Here is an 18,390-nt window from a genome sequence, read left to right as displayed (position 1 = left end):
CTGATTTTGGAACAGTATATTAATAGAAAAAATAAATACACAAAAGGTTAGCAGTCTGCATATTCTGGGAACATTCTGTTAGGAATTCTGATTTGTGTGTAATGCTTTTATTTTAGGGAAATAAATTATTTGAGTTCCCTTTATCCAAGAGCAGTACCTAACCAGTGATATTTAATGAGTAAGTAAGACTCCTGATATCATGTTGAAATTGACTGGAGTAAAAAAGTGTTAATGAGGTGAAGGAAACAAATTTGAGCATCATTGGCTCCAGACGCGCAGGCTCAGCGGCCATGGCTCACGGGCCTAGCCGCTCCATGGCATGTGGGATCCTCCCGGACCGGGGCGCGAACCCGTGTCCCCTGCATCGTCAGGCGGACTCTCCACCACTGCGCCACCAGGGAAGCCCTGAGCATCTTTTTTAATGATGTAATTTATATTTAAAAAGACATTTCTGAGGAATCATGGTTTTTTTCAAATCATCTTTGAGATGTAACTTACAGACCTTAAAATGCACAAATTTTTGGGCTTCCCTGGTGGCGCAGTGGTTGAGAATCTGCCTGCTAATGCAGGGGACATGGGTTCGAGCCCTGGTCTGGGAGGATCCCACATGCCGCGGAGCAAGTAGGCCCGTGAGCCACAACTACTGAGCCTGCGCGTCTGGAGCCTGTGCTCCGCAACAAGAGAGGCCGCGATAGTGAGAGGCCCGCGCACCGCGATGAAGAGGGGCCCCCGCTTGCCACAACTAGAGAAAGCCTTCGCACAGAAATGAAGACCCAACACAGCAAAAGTAATTAATTAATAAACTCGTACCCCCAACATCTTCTAAAAAAAAATGCACAGATTTTAAGTGTCAAATTTGATGCGTTTTGATACAAGCAAACATTTGTGTCACTACTACCTAATAAAACAAATGGAAAATTTCTATTACCTAGGAAAGTTTTCTTTGTGCCCCTTTGTAGTCAGTCCTCTGAAAGACAATCAGTGATCTAATTTCTGTCACCATAGCCTGCTCTAGAACTTTGTATAAGTGAAATCACACAGTGTATATGCTTAATGCCTGGCGTCTTTTGCTCAACATGTTTTTGAAATTTCTGTTCATTGTCGTATCAACAGTTCATTCATTGTTATTGCAGAATAGCATTCCATTGTGTGAATATACCACAATTCATCAGTTAACCTTGTTGATAGAATTTTGGTTTGTTTCCAGTTTGGGGCTATTAAAAATAAATCTTCTATGAACATTTTTGTACAACTTGTTTTTGTGGATATATGTTTTCACTTCTCTTAAGAGGAATGACTGGGCCATGTGGTATATTTATGTTTAAAAGAAACTGCCAAACTGTTTTCCAAGTGATTATACCATTTTATACTCCCACCAGAAATGTGAGTTCCAGTTACTCCACATCTTTACCAACACTTGGTATGGAAAGTCTTAAATTTTAGCCATTCTAGTGGGTGTGTAATGGTATTCCATTTCATTTTAATTTGCATTTCCCTCGATAACTAATAATGTTGAGAATGCTTTTGCATGCTACTTGGCCATTTGTGTATCTTCTTTTGTGAAATGTCTGAACCTTTTGCTCATTTTTAAATTGAGTTGTCCTATTTACATTGATTCATAGGAGTTCTTTATATATTCTTGGTACAAGTCCTTTGTCAGATATATGTACTGAGAATATTTTCAGCTGGCATATGGCTTGCCTTTTCATTTTCTTAATGGTGTCTTCTGATGAATCAAAGTTTTAAATTTTGGTTAAGACAAATTATTATTTTTTTCTTTTTTTGCTTTGTGATTTTTGTGTCCTAGCTAAGAAATCTTTGTCTACCCCAAGGTTGCAAAGGTATTCTGTATTTTCTTTTAGAAGATTTTTTAGTTTTTATGTTTAGGTTAATGATCCATCTCCCATTTTATCTTATTACTGCATTTTATATTTTTCATTAATTCATTGGGCACCTGATCAATGCCAGGAGCTGTTTTAGGCACTTGGTGTCCATTAGTAAAAAGAAATCACTTGTGGTGGGCCCTTAGATAGGCCTTGAAATTGTGAAGCCTACAGTCTAGGGGAAATGACAGATAATAAATTAATAAATAAATAAATTATACAGTATGTTAGAAGGTGAGAAGGCACCATGAGGTGGGGCAACAGAATAGGGTAGAAGGTAAAGGTTAGTGAGAACGTTTAAGAAAGGGTGGTAAAATTTGGCCTCATTGAGAATAAGCCATTTAAAGAATGACTTGAAGATGTAGGAATTAGCCATTCATCTATCTGATGGAAGAGTGTCCTGGGTAGAGAAAACAGCCATTGCAAAGGCCTGAGATGGGAGCATGTCTGGTATGTCCTAGTAACAGCCAGGAAGCCAGTAGAGTACAGGGTGACAGTGGATAAGGCCACAGAGATAGGGGAGGGCAAATTGTTTAGAATCTTATAGGACATTTTTCAGATTGTAGCTCCTTGTGTGAGTGCCATGGGTTCACTATACTTAATATACATTTTAAAACAACACATCTGTCTTCTGTATATCATTTAGAGATTTCATATTATTGTTTCTTTAGATTTATCAATTCATATCTGCTCAATAGGAGTAAAAGCATTTTTAAAAAAAATTCCTGAAAGATGTACTTAATATTAAAATGGTTTTCTTATTTCAGAAAGATCCAGATTACCTGAAGCTGTGGTTGGACAATTTTGTTTCTAACTATGAACAATTCTTAGATGTTGACTTTGAAAAGCTGCCTACCAGGTATGTTGAAACACTTAATTTCCTACCCTTGGGTGAGTTTGTTAATTTTTGGTACAAAAACTTCATTGATGACATTACAAGGATGGCAGTTATGTGACACACATAACCCTGCTTTCACAGCAGACATTTCTGATTGATCACAGCAGTCTTTCTTGCTGATACTAGACGTGACTTCTAGAAGCCTCTTCTTTACTTTGTTCAGCCACTGGCAACTGGGTGTCCTGCAATTCATTTCAATTCTGACACTACCTGGAGTTAGCGCCAGATCCCATGAGTTAAAGGCAAAGTCCTCCACAAGACTGCCCTCACTTCAGACATCGTTAGCAAGTCTTGGGAGCCACCGACATTTCTGATCAACAGGCTGTAAATTTAGGGGTTGACATGACTCCCTCAGGTTCAATAATTTGTTAGATTAACTCACAGAACTCACTGATAGTCCTATACTTATGATTACAGTATTATTATAAAGGATACATGTAGGACAGGGCCTGGGAGGGTCTTGGATGCAGGGCTTCCATGCTCTCTCCCTTTGGAGTCAGGGCATGTTGCTCTCCCTGAACATCAGTGCATTCAAAGAAGGAAGCTCTTTGAGCTCTGGGTGTCAGAGTTTTGTTGGGTCTTATTACTTCATTGACCATGTGATTGAACTCAGTCTCCAGCTCCTCTCCCCTCCCAGAAAGTTGGGGTGGGTGAGTTATTCAGACGTGGCCAACCCCTTTTTTGAAACTATCTAAGGGTCCACCATGCATCACTTTATTCATTTGCATAAAATTTCTTTATTATATGACAGGCATTCTATTGTAGTTGAAACTTATTATACTTCTTTTCCTAGCTTTAGAGAAGGGCCTTAGAAAACATCTTGGAGGAGGTTAAGTTTTCAGATTTTTAAAAACTAGGTTTGAAAATCATAAAATGAGGGAAAAATAAACATCTTGGAAGAGGTTAAGTTTTAGGATTTTTTAAAACTAGGTTTGAAAATCATGAGGGAAAAATTAGCATCTTATGGAAATGTATAAGTGAAATTACAAATATTTTCTCCCATTCCTCTGCCTACATCTGTTTCTGCAATCTCACTGTTCCCAGGCCCACTTCCCAGATAAAGTTCATATTGTATCTCAAGTCATCTTGTGGACCTAGGTAAGAGAGGTTAGGTTTGCTGTGGTTAAAAGCTGGAGAAATGAGGACATACTTTTAGCCGCAAAAGCAACTCCATTTATAGAGATGTGTTGAGAGAAGAGGAGAGAAATGGGTGGTGGTTGAGGATGAAAAAGTATCTGGTGAATTAAAAATCTTCAAGGACGAAAATATTTGCAGTTTGGGGGTGGAGGTAAGCAGTGAGAGTTTAGACACAGGTGAGTTGAACCTGGAGAATCACATGGGAGCCAGATCATGAAGTGCCACAAATGCATTACTAATGGACTTTGACTTTTTGTTATGGAAGATACAAGGCTCTACTAAAGAATTTTCTGCATAAGAGTATCATGGGACTTCCCTGGTGGCACAGTGGTTACAAATCCGCCTGCCAATGCAGGGGACACGGGTTTGAGCCCTGGTCTGGGAAGATCCCACATGCTGCGGAGCAACTAAGCCTGTGTGCCACAACTACTGAGCCTGTGCTCTAGAGCTCGCGAGCCACAACTGCTGAGCCCACATGCCACAACTACTGAAGTCCACGTGCCTAGAGCATGTGCTCTGCAACAAGAGAAGCCACCGCAATGAGAAGCCCGCGCACTGCAACCAAGAGTAGCCCCCGCTTGCCGCAACTAGAGAAAGGCTGAGCGCAGCAGCGAAGACCCAACATAGCCAAAAATAAATAAATAAAATAAATTATAAAAAAAAAAAAGAGTATCATGATCAAGTTTGTTTTTTAAAAGTCACTTTGGTGGCATTATGGAGGTTGGATTGGAAAGGGTTGAGACTGAAGGCAAGAAGCCCAGTTAAGGGGTAATTGTAATAATTCAGAGAAAAAAATCATTAGCGCTTTGGACCAAGGCAATGAACTTAAGAAACAATATGGTTATGCTCAGAAAGCACAAGTACTGTATTTATAAATACAGTTTCAGAGTTCTTCCCCATTAGATTATTTGTAACAGGTTTATAAAGGTTGAAAATCAGTACTAAATCTTGAACTCAAAATAAGATTATGTATTATTGATTTCTACTCATAAAAGAATATTCTTGTAGTTTATACTTAGGAGTGCTTTTATTTTAAAAATTTATAGCTCATTTTAAATCATGAGCCTAAGGATCTTATGGAGTCAGAATTTTGGCCTTTGAATGCTTGGGGTTTTGTAAGATGCACTTGTTATCATCCATACATTATAAATGTCTCCTTCCTTGGGAGGTCATTTTTAAAAACACTATGTAGACTTATATTGCCACTATATTTAAAGTAAGATGAAGAATCTCAAGAGTGTTTTTTTACTTGTGATTTAGTTGGTTTATTTAAAATTATATTTCATATCTTTGTCTTTCAAACTGAACCATGAATTTAGATTTTGCTTGTAGTAAACTTTCAATTTTTCAAGTGAATATTATATGTAAGATCTGTAAAACTAGTCTAGTCACCTTAAAGATAAGAAACTCACAGATAATCCTCATTTAAAGTATACTGACTTTATAGAATTTCCAAGTTAGAGAATTCATAATAGAAGGCAAGGATTGCTTTTACCAGATTATAAGGCCTTGAAATTTAAGCTGGACTTTTTCCTACGTTAGAGAGAACAATTGGCAGCTGTTTACAATAGACATTGACTAGGCAAATTGAGGAGTGGAAAAGATTTCTGGAGTTTGGGATATTTCAGCAAAAGGAGCTTAGAATTTTGGACAATAAAGTCCTAGAGGTGGGAAAATTCTTCTAAATTCTTAAATCCTCATCACATTAGGAACAAGGCCAAAAATTCCAACTTTGTCTATATGCCATGTCCTAAGTAAGCCCCAATTTTATAATGAGAGTCAGTTAAAAAAAAAAAAGATTGCTCTTTTAGAAGTTAGTATTTTTTTCTGCCCAGTTAAATCAAAACGTGTGTAAATAGAAAATGGGACAATTAAGGACAAAAGGAACTACTCCTTTAAATAACTAAAATGGAATATTGGGAAATCTAATGTCTTCTTGCTTGTTGATTTAACATTTTTGGAAAAGTGCGGAGGAATAGTTTCACTTCATCTTGAAAATCAGTTATATTTAAATGTTTGTTTATTATTTTGAAGTTAACTTTGGTTTTTCTAATCACCTCTTTTTAGCTCTCCCCAAAAAAATTAAATATAAAAATGAGTGTTTCTGATACCATCTATAAATAAGAGAGAATGAAAGAATCCAAAGCTGCAAGTGAAATGATGCCCAGACTAAAATGAAACATGTATTTTTAGAACATGATTATATAGTATTAGGCAACCTTGGTAGTATGCTTTGTGACTTGTGTTTATTTTATAAAATGCTTTATTAATTTATGTTGTAGGGTGGTTCAGGAAGAGGCTAATAATATTTACATATGTGTTTATGTGACTACTGCTAAGATGCTTCAAATTTCTTTGTCTACAGTGAATGCCTTTTACTCAATGTAAACATAATACTAATACTTCATGTTAAGCATTATCTGAAGAAAAGACTATTGTAAAGTATAATTGCCATTTAATCATGGAACTCTTCACAGTGCTTCTTTGCTATTTGAGCATTTTTCTTAACAGAGATAGGGAAATAATACAGTGGCTTATGAAAAGATTCTGAGGCTTTAGAGATAGTATATTTAAAATGCATTACATATTTAGAGTTCTTTACATACTTTGTGTTTTTTTTTTTTTTTTTTTTTTTTGCGGCACGCGGGCCTCTCACTGTTGTGGCCTCTCCCGTTGTAGAGCACAGGCTCCGGACGTGCAGGCTCGGAGGCCATGGCTCACGGGCCCAGCCGCTCCGCGGCATGTGGGATCCTCCCAGACCGGGGCACGAACCCGTGTCCCCTGCATTGGCAGGCGGACTCTCAACCACTGCGCCACCAGGGAAGCCCTCTTTACATACTTTAAAGCTGAAAATGCACATTGACTTTCTGGTTTCAGAGCCCAGTGAAATAGGGTGGATATCTGATATTACAGTTTTATAGATTAGGGAACTTCAGAGATTAAATGAAGTGCTTCATGTTACAGAGGTGGAACTTAGTATGCAGGCTTCTGACTTTGAATCTAGGGGGTTTTAATGTGAGAGGCACATGCAAGGAGCCAGTTACATCTGGTATTGGCTTTTGCCCATAAAGAACCATATTGTCTTCTTATACAGAAACCATCTGTCACAAAATATTGATGTATTGCTTTAAAAGAGTCTTCTATTGATGCTCATGCTTGGGGTTCTACATTCACCTCTATCTTTCTCCTTTCATTTTGCTAGTTTTCTTCTCTCCCTCTTCTGATCAGATGGCTTAGGGACCCTGTAGGTAGGTGAATATTGTTTATTTAGTAAAGCAGTTAACAGATATTAAACTAGTTAGAGGTACTTCATTTTTATTTGCTAGTTACCGTTTCTTTTAGAAATGGTATAGACACATTGTATTTCTAAATAGTAGAAGGTGAAGTAATCTTATATTTTAAATATTTTCTTTAACAATAGCACAATTGAAAATACTAAATAGCCTTTTTTTTCTCTCTCTTCTCAGTAAGACTACTCTGAAGTAAGACTAACCGCTCTGCTCTAATAATCTTCTAAAATGTCACTCTCCATTTGGTGGTACTATGCAGAGAGGAAGGCACAGAATATCTGGACTAAAAGAGCTTCTTTAGGATTTGAGCTGAAAATGTAGTTACTTTAAAGTGCCACAGATTTTCGTCCTGTATTTAAACACCCTTCTTATTTTGTTCCCCTTATATTGTAGGGTAGATGATGTGCCTCCAGGAATATCTCTGCTTCCTGATAATATTCTGCAGGTTCTGAGGACCCAGCTTCTGCACTGTGTTCAGAAAATGGCAGATGGGTTAGAGGAAGAACAACAAGCCTTGTCAATTTTGCTTATCAAGTTCTTCATTGTTCTTTGCAGGTATCTGGTACAAATAAACTAGTTATCTGTTTCAAATAATTATTAGCAAACTAATAATGCATTTATTAGTTATTAATGATGTTTGTTGTTCATATGGAGCTTTTAGGGATGAGTACAGCTTTTGCAATAGGCTTGTGGTTTGTTATTATATTGGAAAGCCTTTTACTATATCTACTTAGAGAGATTCAGCCAGGATAAAAAATAATTGCTTTAGAGTAAAGACAATGACAGGAGTTTTTACTTAAGAATTTATTGCACTGGTATTTTCTATATGGTCCTCACCAATAAACATGTACGTATACATTTTTATACTGTGCGTTATCATTTGTGAAATGTATTTTTCTAGTCTTTCATTTTATAATTTTACCAAAGAAAGTATAATTATTCCATAGCTTATATTTCCAGATTTATAGATGATTAGGTCTGTGGTACTTAAATTTTGGTGTGCATAAATGTCAACTGGGAAGCTTAATAGAAATACAAAGTTTGAGCCTTATGTATGGAAGTTCTGATCCAAAAGAGCTCAGGCATTTTGAATTTTCACACATTCCATTAATCTGCATATAAGAATTTGAGAACCGTTGGGTTAGGGGCATCACATGCCTCTTAAAATCTGTCTTCTTTTCTTGTTCTTAGAGGAAAAGCTTTCAGTCTTTTACCATTTAGTATGATATTTGCTGTGAAATTTTTATATATAGGTTTTATTATGTTGAGGTAGTTTCCTTCTGTTCCTAGTTTGCTGAGTGTTGTTATCAGGAATGGTTGCTGAATTTTGTCAAATGCTTTTCTGCATTAATTGAGATGATCATCTGGGTTTTTTTCCCCTTTATTCTGTTAATATGGCATATTACATTGATCAGCTTTCATATGTTTAACCATCCTTGCATTACAGGAATAAATCCCACTTAGTCATAGTGTGTAATACTTTTAATATACTGTTGAATTCTCTTTGCTAGTATTTTGTTGAAGATCTTTGCATTAATGTTCATAAGGGATGTTGGCTTGTAGTTTTCATGTAGTCTCTTGTTTGGCTTTGGGATCAGGGTAATACTGGCCTCATAAAATGAGTCAGAAAGTGTTCCTTCCTTTTCAGTTTTTTAGAAAAATTTGAGAAGGATTGGCATTAGTTCTTCTTTAAATGTTTTGTAGACTTCATGAGTGAAAACATCAGGTCCAGGACTGCTTTTTTGGGAGAGTTTTGATTACTGATTCAGTTTCCTTACTAGTTGTAGGTCTATTCAGATTATTTATTTCATCATGGTTTAATCTTGGCAGATTTTGTGTTTCTAGGAATTTGTCCATTTCATCTATGTTATTCAATTTGTTGTTGTACAGTTGTTCATAGTACTCTCTTAATAATCCTCTGTATTTCTGTAGTATCAGTAGTAATATCCACACTTCATTTTTGATGTTAGTAATCTGATTCGTCTCTCTTTTTCTTAGTCTGTCTAGCTAAAGGTTTGTCAATTTTGTTGATGTCTCCAAGGAACTAATTTTTGTTTTCATTGATTTTCTCTATTTTTAAAAATTTATTTTAATCTCTGCTCTGATCTTTATCATTTCCTTCTTTCTGCTAACTTTGGATTTAGTTTGTTCATCTTTGTCTGATTCCTTAAGTTGTAATATTAGGTAGTTGGTTTCTTGTTCTTTTTTTTTAGTGTAGGCACTTACACCTATAAAATTCTCCCTTTGCACCACTTTCATTGCCTCCCATAAGTTTTGGTAAGTAATGTTTTCCTTTTCATTCATCTTAAGTATTTTCTAATTTCCCTTGTGGGTTTCTTCTTTGATCCATTGATTATTTTAAAGTATTTTTGTTAATTTACACAGTTTTGTGAATTTTTCAGTTCTCTTTATGTTACTGATTTTTAACTTCATCCTGCTGCAGTTAGAGAAGATACTTTGTATGATATCTGTCATTTTAAATCTGTTGAGACTTAATTTGTGGCCTAATATAGTGTCTATCTTGTAAAATGTCCCAAGTGCACTTGAGAAGAATGTTTGTTCTGTTCTTGGGTAGAGTCACCTGTATATGTTTCTTAGAGCTATTAGATTTACTGTGTTAAGTCCTCTGTTGCTTTACTTATCTTCTATCTAGTTGTTTTATCCATTATTGTGGATGAGGTATTGAATTCTCCAGCTATTATGGAAGAACTATATGTTTCTCTCTTCAATTCTGTCAGTATTTGCTTCATATGTTTTGATGGTCTGTCATTAGATACGTAAATGTTCATAATTGTTATATCTTTTTGCTAGTGTAGTACCTTTGTTATATCATATATACTTTTATTACATTATATTTTACCTTTTATTTTATTTATTTTTAACATCTTTGAGTATTAATTGCTTTACAATGTTGCGTTACTTTCTGCTGTATAACAAAGTAAATCAGCTATGTGCCTACGTATATCCCCATATCCCCTCCCTCTTACGTCTCCCTCTCACCCTCCTTATCCTACCCCCTAGGTGGTCTCAAAGCACTGAGCTGATCTCCCTGTGCTAGGTAGCTGCTTCCCACTAGCTATCGATTTTACATTTGATAGTGTATATATGTCAGTGTTATTCTCTCAATTCATCCCAGGTTACCCTTCCCCAACCCCGTGTCCTCAAGTCCATTCTCTACGTCTGTGTCTTTATTCCTGTCCTGATCCTAGGCTCATCAGAACCATTTTTTTTTAGATTCCATATATATGTGTTAGGATACGGTATTTGTTTTTCTCTTTCTGACTTACTTCACTGTATGACAGAGTCTGTATGACAGACTCTAGGTCCATCCACCTCACTACAAATAACTCAATTTCATTTTTTTTATGGCTGACTAATATTCCATTGTTTATATGTGCCACATCTTCTTTATCCATTCATCTGTCGATGGACACTTAGGTTGCTACCATGTCCTGGCTATTATAAATAGTGCTGCATTGAACATTGTGGTACATGACTCTTTTTGAATTATGGTTTTCTCAAGGTATATGCCCAGGAGTGGGATTGCTCGGTAATATAGTAGTTCTATTTTTAGTTTTTTAAGGAACCTCTATACTGTTCTTCATAGTGGCTGTATCAATTTACATTCCTACGAACAGTGCAAGAGGGTTTCCTTTCCTCCACACGCTCTCCAGCATTTGTTGTTTGTAGATTTTTTGATTTTGGCCATTCTGACTGGTGTGAGGTGATACCTCATTGTAGTTTTGATTTGCATTTCTCTAATGATTAGTGATATTGAGCACCTTTTCATGTGTTTGTTAGCAATCTGTATATCTTCTTTGTGGAAATGTCTGTTTAGGTCTTCTGCCCATTTTTGGATTGGGTTGTTTTTTTAATATTGAGCTTCATGAGCTGCTTGTATATTTTGGAGATTTATCCTCTGTCATTTGCTTCCTTTGCAAATATTTTCTCCCATTCTGAGGGTTCTCTTTTTGTCTTGTTTATGGTTTCCTTTGCTGTGCAAAAGCTTTTAAGTTTCATTAGGTCCCATTTGTTTATTTTTGTTTTTATTTCCATTTCTCTAGGAGGTGAGTCAAAAAGGATCTTGCTGTGATTTATGTCATAGAGTGTTCTGCCCATGTTTTCCTCTAAGAGTTCTATAATGTTTGGCCTTACATTTAGGTCTTTAATCCATTTTGCGGCGAGTGGGGGCCACTCTTCATCGCGATGTGCGGGCCTGTCACTGCCATGGCCTCTCTTGTTGCAGAGCACAGGCTCCAGATGCATAGGCTCAGTAGTTGTGGCTCACGGGCCCAGTTGCTCCACGGCATGTGGGATCTTCCCAGACCAGGGCTCAAACCCGTGTCCCCTGCATTGGCAGGCAGATTCTCAACCACTGTGCCACCAGGGAAGCCCTCCCTTTTTTTCTTGATGAGTCTGGCTTATGGTTTATCAATTTTGTTTATCTTCTCAAAGAACCAGCTTTTTGTTTTATAGATCTTTGCTATTGTTTCCTTCATTCCTTTTTCATTTATTTCTGATCTGATCTTTATGATTTCTTTCCTTCTGCTAACTTTGGGGTTTTTTCTTCTTTCTCTAATTGCTTTAGGTGTAAGGTTAGGTTGTTTATTTGAGATTTTTCTTGTTTCTTGAGGTAGGGTTGTGTTGCTATAAACTTCCCTCTTAGAACTCCTGTTGCTGCATCCCATAGGTTTTGGGTCATCATGTTTTCATTGTCATTTGTTTCTAGGTATTTTTTGATTTCCTCTTTGATTTCTTCAGTGATCTCTTGGTTATTTAGTAGCATATTGTTTAACCTCCATGTGTTTGTATTTTTTACAGTTTTTTTCCTTTAATTGATATCTAGTCTCATAGCGTTGTGGTCGGAAAAGATGCTTGATACAATTTCAGTTTTCTTAAATTTACCAAGGCTTGATTTATGACCCAAGATCTGGTCTATCCTGGAGGATGTTCCATAAGCCCTTGAGAAGAAAGTGTATTCTGTTGTTTTTGGATGGAATGTCCTATAAATATCAATTAAGTCTGTCTCATTTAATGTGTCATTTAAAGCTTGTGTTTTCTTATTTATTTTCATTTTGGATGATCTGTCCATTGGTGAAAGTGGGGTGTTAAAGTCCCCTACTATTATTGTGTTACCATCCATTTCCCCTTTTATGGCTGTCAGCATTTGCCTTATATATTGAGGTGCTCCTATGTTGGGTGCATAAATATTTACAGTTGTTATGTCTTCTTGGATTGATCCCTTGATCATTATGTAGTGTCCTTCTTTGTCTCTTGTAATAGTCTTTATTTTAAAGTCTGTTTTGTCTGATATGAGAATTGCTACTCCAGCTTTCTTTTGATTTCCATTTGCATGGAATATCTTTTTCCATCCCCTCACTTTCATTCTGTATGTGTCCCTTGGTCTGAAGTGGGTCTCTTGTGGACAGCATATACACGAGTCTTGTTTTTGTATCCATTCAGCTAGTCTATGTCTTTTGGTTGGAGCACTGAATCCATTTACACTTAAGGTAATTATCAATATGTATGTTCCTATGACCATTTTCTTAATTGTTTTGGGTTTGTTATTGTAGGTCTTTTCCTTCTCTTGTGTTTCCTGCCTAGAGATCCTTTAGCATTTGTTGTAAAGCTGGTTTGGTGGTCCTGAATTCTCTTAACCTTTGCTTATCTCTAAAGGTTTTAATTTCTCCATCGAATCTTAATGACATCCTTGCTGGGTAGAGTAATCTTGTAGGTTTTTTCCCTTTCATGACTTTAAATATGTCCTGCCATTCCCTTCTCTTTTGCTGAGTTTCTGCTAAAAGATCAGCTGTTAACCTTATGGGGATTCCCCCTTGTATGTTATTTGTTGCTTCTCCTGCTGCTTTTAGTACTTTTTCTTCATACTTAATTTTTGATAGTTTGATTAGTATGTGTTTCGGCATGTTTCTCTATGATTAGTATGTGTTTCAGCATGTTTTTCCTGTATGGTACTCTGTGTGCTTCCTGGACTTGACTGACTGTTTACTTTCCCATGCTAGGGATGCTTTCGACTCTGATCTCTTCAAATATTTTCTCAGACCCATTCTTTTTCTCTTCTTCTTCTGGGATCCCTATAATTCGAATGTTGGTGCATTTAATGTTGTCCCAGAGGTCTCTGAGACTGTCCTCAGTTCTTTTCATTCTTTTTTCTTTATTCTGCTCCCTGGCAGTTATTTTTACCATTTTATCTTCCAGCTCATTTATCTGTTCTTCTGCCCCAGTTATTCTGCTATTGATTCCTTCTAGAGTATTTTTAATTTCAGTAACTGTGTTGTTCATCACTGTTTGTTTGCTCTTTAGTTCTTCTAGATCCTTGTTAAATGTTTCTTGTATTTTCTCCATTTTGTTTCCGAGATTTTGGATCATCTTTACTATCATTACTCTGAATTCTTTTTCAGGTAGGTTGCCTATTTCATCTTCATTTATTTGGTCTTGTAAGTATTTACCTTGCTCCTTCATCTGTAACATATTTTTTTGTCGTTTCTTTTTTTTTTCTTTTAATGGGTGGTGCTGTATTCCTGTCTTCCTGGTTGTTTGGCCTGAGACATCCAGCACTGGAGTTTGCAGGCAGTTGGATAGAGCCGGGTCTTGGTGCTGAGATGAGGACCTCCCGGGGGCCTCACTCCGATGAATGTTCCCTGGGGTTTAAGTTTGTCATTAGTCCAGCGGTTTGGACTTGGAGCTCCCACCACAGGATCCCAACTCCCGGCCTGGGAACCAAGATCCTGCAAGCTTCGTTGTGTGGTAAAAAAAAAAAAAAAAGGAAGAAGAAAAGGAGCAGTGCAATATGCAAGAATATAGAACAAAATAAAATTAGAAAGATGAAAAATATATTAATTGAAACAACTCCAACCGGGTAAAATAAAACCATAATAGTAAAAAGAAAAATAAAAAAGGGGGGGGAACAAGCCAAAAAGAGAGAATGTTAACGAAGTATAAAGAATAAAACTAGAAAAATAAAAGTTTTTTTAGGAAAAATAAAAATATAAAAGAATCGACAACAATGAATCAACAAGGTAAAACAGAACCCCAGTCTAAAAGAGGAAAAAAGAAAGAAAAAAAAAAAAACCTTGGCTGTAGGGGGCAAAGTTTAGGCAGGGGTGGAATTTACGCAGGGGCTGGGTTTAGGGTGGAGCGGGACCTAGTCAGGTGGGGGGATGAGTTTTGAGCGTGGGGCAGCTCCTAAGCTTAGGATCCACGCAGCTGGAAACGCCCTGGGGGTAAGGCCTTGACAGAGTGATGTTCAAGCATAGGGTGGGGCCTCTGCTTAGGACCTGTGTGGAAGTGGAGAGGCAGCACATGGAAAGGAGGGCCTCTGGAGTGTGGAGTTAGGGAGTTTGGAGGTAGGGCCCTGAGTGAGGGTGTGTGGGTGGGGTTTAGGCCCAGTGCATCGGATGGGGTCTCAGAGGGCGTTCTCTGAGTGTACAGGTAGGGCCCTGGGTTGGGGTGTAGGGGCGGAGCTTGGGTTCTGCGTGGCAGGAGAGAGGCTCTGAGGGCAGAGGATTAGGCCTGGGGCCTAACAGGCTTCCTGGTACCTAAGTGGACAGGGAAGGCACAGACTGCATTCCCTTCCATTCCTTCATGCCCCCTTCCCCACCATCTCCCCCAGGGTCTCCCCCATTGCTGCTGGACCCCTAACCGTGGGTGGGTCCCACTGGGTGTAGGAACTCCTCCCCTCCTCCATCCACCCCTCAGGGGTGCCAGTCCCAGAGGTCCAGCCTTTACTTTTGCTCCCCCTTCCCTCCTTCCCACTCCCTCAGGACCCATGCAGCTGGAAGGGGCCTTGGTGGACAGAGGATCAGGCCTGGGATCTCAGCAGGTTCCTGGGGGCCCAAGTGGGCAGGAGAAACCTGGCCATGCTCCCTTTTGATCCTCTGCCCTCCCAGTGGTTCCCCAGTTTCCCGCTTCGGGTGTGGGATCCCTTCCCCTCCCCCAGCTGCCCCTCAGGGGCATCAGGCCCATCCCGCCTCCACTTCTCCTCTCCCATCACTCCTCCCAAGCCCCACATCCTACCCGCTCACTGGGGGTTCCTCCCATCCCTTTAGGTGTCTGTGGTCCCCCGCTGGTGCCTGGTAGGTGCCCTAGTTGTGTGTAGACGCGAATTCCGCGTCCTCCTAGTATGCCATCTTGACTCTGCCCCCTGTACCTTTTAAAATATATGATGTCCTTCTTTGTTCCATGTAACCTATTTTGTCTGATATTTGTATGTCAGCCTCTGCTCTCTTTGAGTTACTCTTTGCATGGAATATCTTTCCCTCTGCTTTCAGTTTCAACCTGTTTGTGTCCTTGGACATCAGGTAGACAGTATATAGTTGGATCCTGAGTTTGTATCCATTCTGCCAATCTCTTTTCTTTTTTTGTCTTTTTTTTTTAATATATCGTGATTGGAGTATAATTGCTTTACAATGTTGTGTTAGTTTCTGCTGTACAACACAGTGAATCAGCTATATGCATACCTATATCTCCATATCCCATCCCTTTTGAGCCTTCCTCCCACCCTACCTATCCCACCCCTCTAGGTCTTCACAAAGCACCGAGCTGATCTCCCTGTGCTATGTAGCTGCTTCCCACTAGCTGTTTTACATTTGGTAGTGTATATATGTCAGTGCTACTCTGTCACTATGTCCCAGTCTCCACTTCCTGCCCTGTGTCCTCAAGTCCATTCTCAATGTCTGCATCTTTATTCCTGCCCTACCACTCATTCATCAACACCATTCAGTCTCGTGTCTTTTGAATGGAAACTTTAATCCATTTACATTGAAAGTAATTACTCCTAAGGAGGAATTTACTTCTTTTACTGTTCTATTTGTTTTCTTTATGCCTTAAAACAGAAGTTTGTTTTTTTTTAAATTTATTTATTTTTTGGCTGTTTTGGGTCTCCGTTGCTGCCCATGGGCTTTCTCTAGTTGTGGCGAGCGGGGGCTGCGCTTCGTAGCAGTGCATGGGCTTCTCATTGTGGTGATTTAAATTCCTTTATCATATTCTTTTTTTATAACGAGCATTTCATTATTTATTTATTTTGTAATATTTGTTTATTTATTTATTTGGCTCTACCGGGTCTTAGTTGCAGCATGCAGGATATTTTAGTTGCAGCATGCGGGTTCTAGTTCCCTGACCAGGGATTGAACCCAGGCCCCCTGCATTGGGAGCACAGAGTCTTAGCCACTGGACCACCAGGGATGTCCCCTTTATCATACTCTTTTGTATACATTCTGTAGATATTTTCTTTGTGGCTACCATTGGTGTTACATTTAACATTCTAAAGTTATAACATTCTAATTTGAATTTATACCACTTTAATATCAATAACATACAAAAACTCTGCTCTTTTATGGCTCTGTCCCTACTCCTTTTGGTTGCTGATGTCACAAAATTACATTTACACAATGTTTGCCCCCAAACATAAGCTAATAGTTATTTTAGATGCATTAGTCTCAAATTATGTATAAAACAAGATTTGGAATTACAAACCAAAGTTACAGTAATACTAGTTTTTACCTGAACAATTTTATTTCTTTAAATATAATCTCTTAAATTATATTAAAAACAAAGAATACAGTTACAAATCACTGTTTCAATAATACTAGCTTTTGTAATTGCCCATTTATTTACCTTCATTGAGATCTTAGTTTTCCATGCAGCTTTGAGTTGCTGGATAGTGTCCTTACCTCTCACCCTGCAGGACAGTGTTTAGCATTTTTTGTAGGGTAGAGCGAGTGATCACAGACTCCATTACCTTTTGTTTCCTGGGAATGTCTTTATTTCTCCCTCACTTTTGAAGGATAGTTTGCCAGATACAGGATTGTTGGTTGACAGCTATTTTTCTCTTAGCACTCTCAGTGTATCCTCTCACTATCTTCTGGCCTAAGTTTCTTAGTAGAAATCTGCTGATAATTGTATTGAAGATCCCTTATATGTGATGATTTGCTTCTCTCTTCCTATTTTCAAATAGTCTGTCTGTCTTTTGAAAGTTTGATTATAATGTGTGTCTCAGTGTGGGTGTCTTTGAGTTCACCTTATTTGGAGTTCGTTGAGCTTCTTGGCTGTTCATATTCATGTCCTTCATCAAATTTGGGAAATTATCAGCAATAATTTCTTTAAGTATTCTCTCTTTCCCTTTTTCTTTCTCTTCTTTTTCTTAGACTCAATCTTTTTTCTTTGTGTTGTTCAGACTTGATAATGTCCATTGTGCTATCTTCAAGTTCACTGATTCTTTCCTCTGCCAGGTCAGATCTACCGTTGAATTCCTCTAGTGAATTTTTCATTATAGTGATTATAGTTCCAGAATTTGTTTCTGGTTTCTTTTTAGTTTTTTTTAATCTCCTTACTGATATTTCCATTTTGTTTACCCATTAATTTCTTGACTTTCTCCACATCTTCCTTTAGTATTGATACTTTGAGCATCTTGAAGACAGTTATTTTGAAGTCTTTGTCTAATAGATCTTTTTCAGGGAGTTTCTGTTGATCTCTGTTTTTTTTTTTTGACTGGGCCATATTCCCCTATTTCTTTGTATGCCTTCTGATTTTTGTTTTTAATTGAATACTGGACATTTGAATCTAAGAATGTGGTAACTCTGAAAATCAGATTTACCCCCTTTCCTGGGGTTTGCTGCTTTTTGTTGTTATTTTTGTTTATTTGTTTTATTTTTTGATCCTTACAGATTGTCTCTGTGCTGAGGATCAACCTGAGTTGTAAACATAAGGTCTGCTCAGATCTACTCTGACCCTTTCCCTCAGCATGTGTGGTCACTCTCTAATTTTCCCCATTTATGCTGTTATTTTTGAATGTCCTAGTCTTTAACATCTGGCTCCCAAAAGGGGAAAGAACAAAAAGATGAAGGGGGAAAGGGAAATGGCCTTTAAGTCCCCTGGAAATTACTTCAGCCAGAGGGGGAGAGGCTTGTAACAAGTGGTGGGGATGTGCAATATCAGTGCCTGCCTGCCTCTTTGTCTGCACCTCTATAATCAGAAGGAGCAATCAGTGATCAGAGCATGATCTCCAATATGTTGAGGACAGGGTCCTTTTTGCCTACGTTGGTTTCTTCAAGCTGTTAGCAAGCTGCTCCTGGACTATGTGCACAGCTGCTTACCACATGTCTGGGGGTGGCAGATTGATAGGTGCTACTGTGCTAATAGCTGAAATTGAGCAGAATTTAGGACA

The 18,390-nt window shown here is 38.1% G+C and overlaps 1 protein-coding gene across 1 annotated transcript in view; it reads left to right on the top strand.

The window, feature by feature from the left end:
* NBEAL1 (neurobeachin like 1) overlaps positions 1-18,390 on the top strand; it is a 175,565-nt gene that overhangs the window by 16,682 nt on the left and 140,493 nt on the right. Inside the window, exons 2-3 of the mRNA XM_060152294.1 lie at positions 2,651-2,742; positions 7,602-7,763. Of these exons, the coding sequence (XP_060008277.1) occupies positions 2,651-2,742; positions 7,602-7,763 (254 nt within the window). The remainder of the gene's footprint in view (positions 1-2,650; positions 2,743-7,601; positions 7,764-18,390) is intronic.

This window comes from Lagenorhynchus albirostris, chromosome 6 (genome assembly GCF_949774975.1).
Source record: "Lagenorhynchus albirostris chromosome 6, mLagAlb1.1, whole genome shotgun sequence".
In the NCBI taxonomy this organism is placed as follows: domain Eukaryota; kingdom Metazoa; phylum Chordata; class Mammalia; order Artiodactyla; family Delphinidae; genus Lagenorhynchus; species Lagenorhynchus albirostris.
Note: the sequence above shows the minus strand (reverse complement) of the source record. Positions and strands in the feature narration are given on the sequence as shown.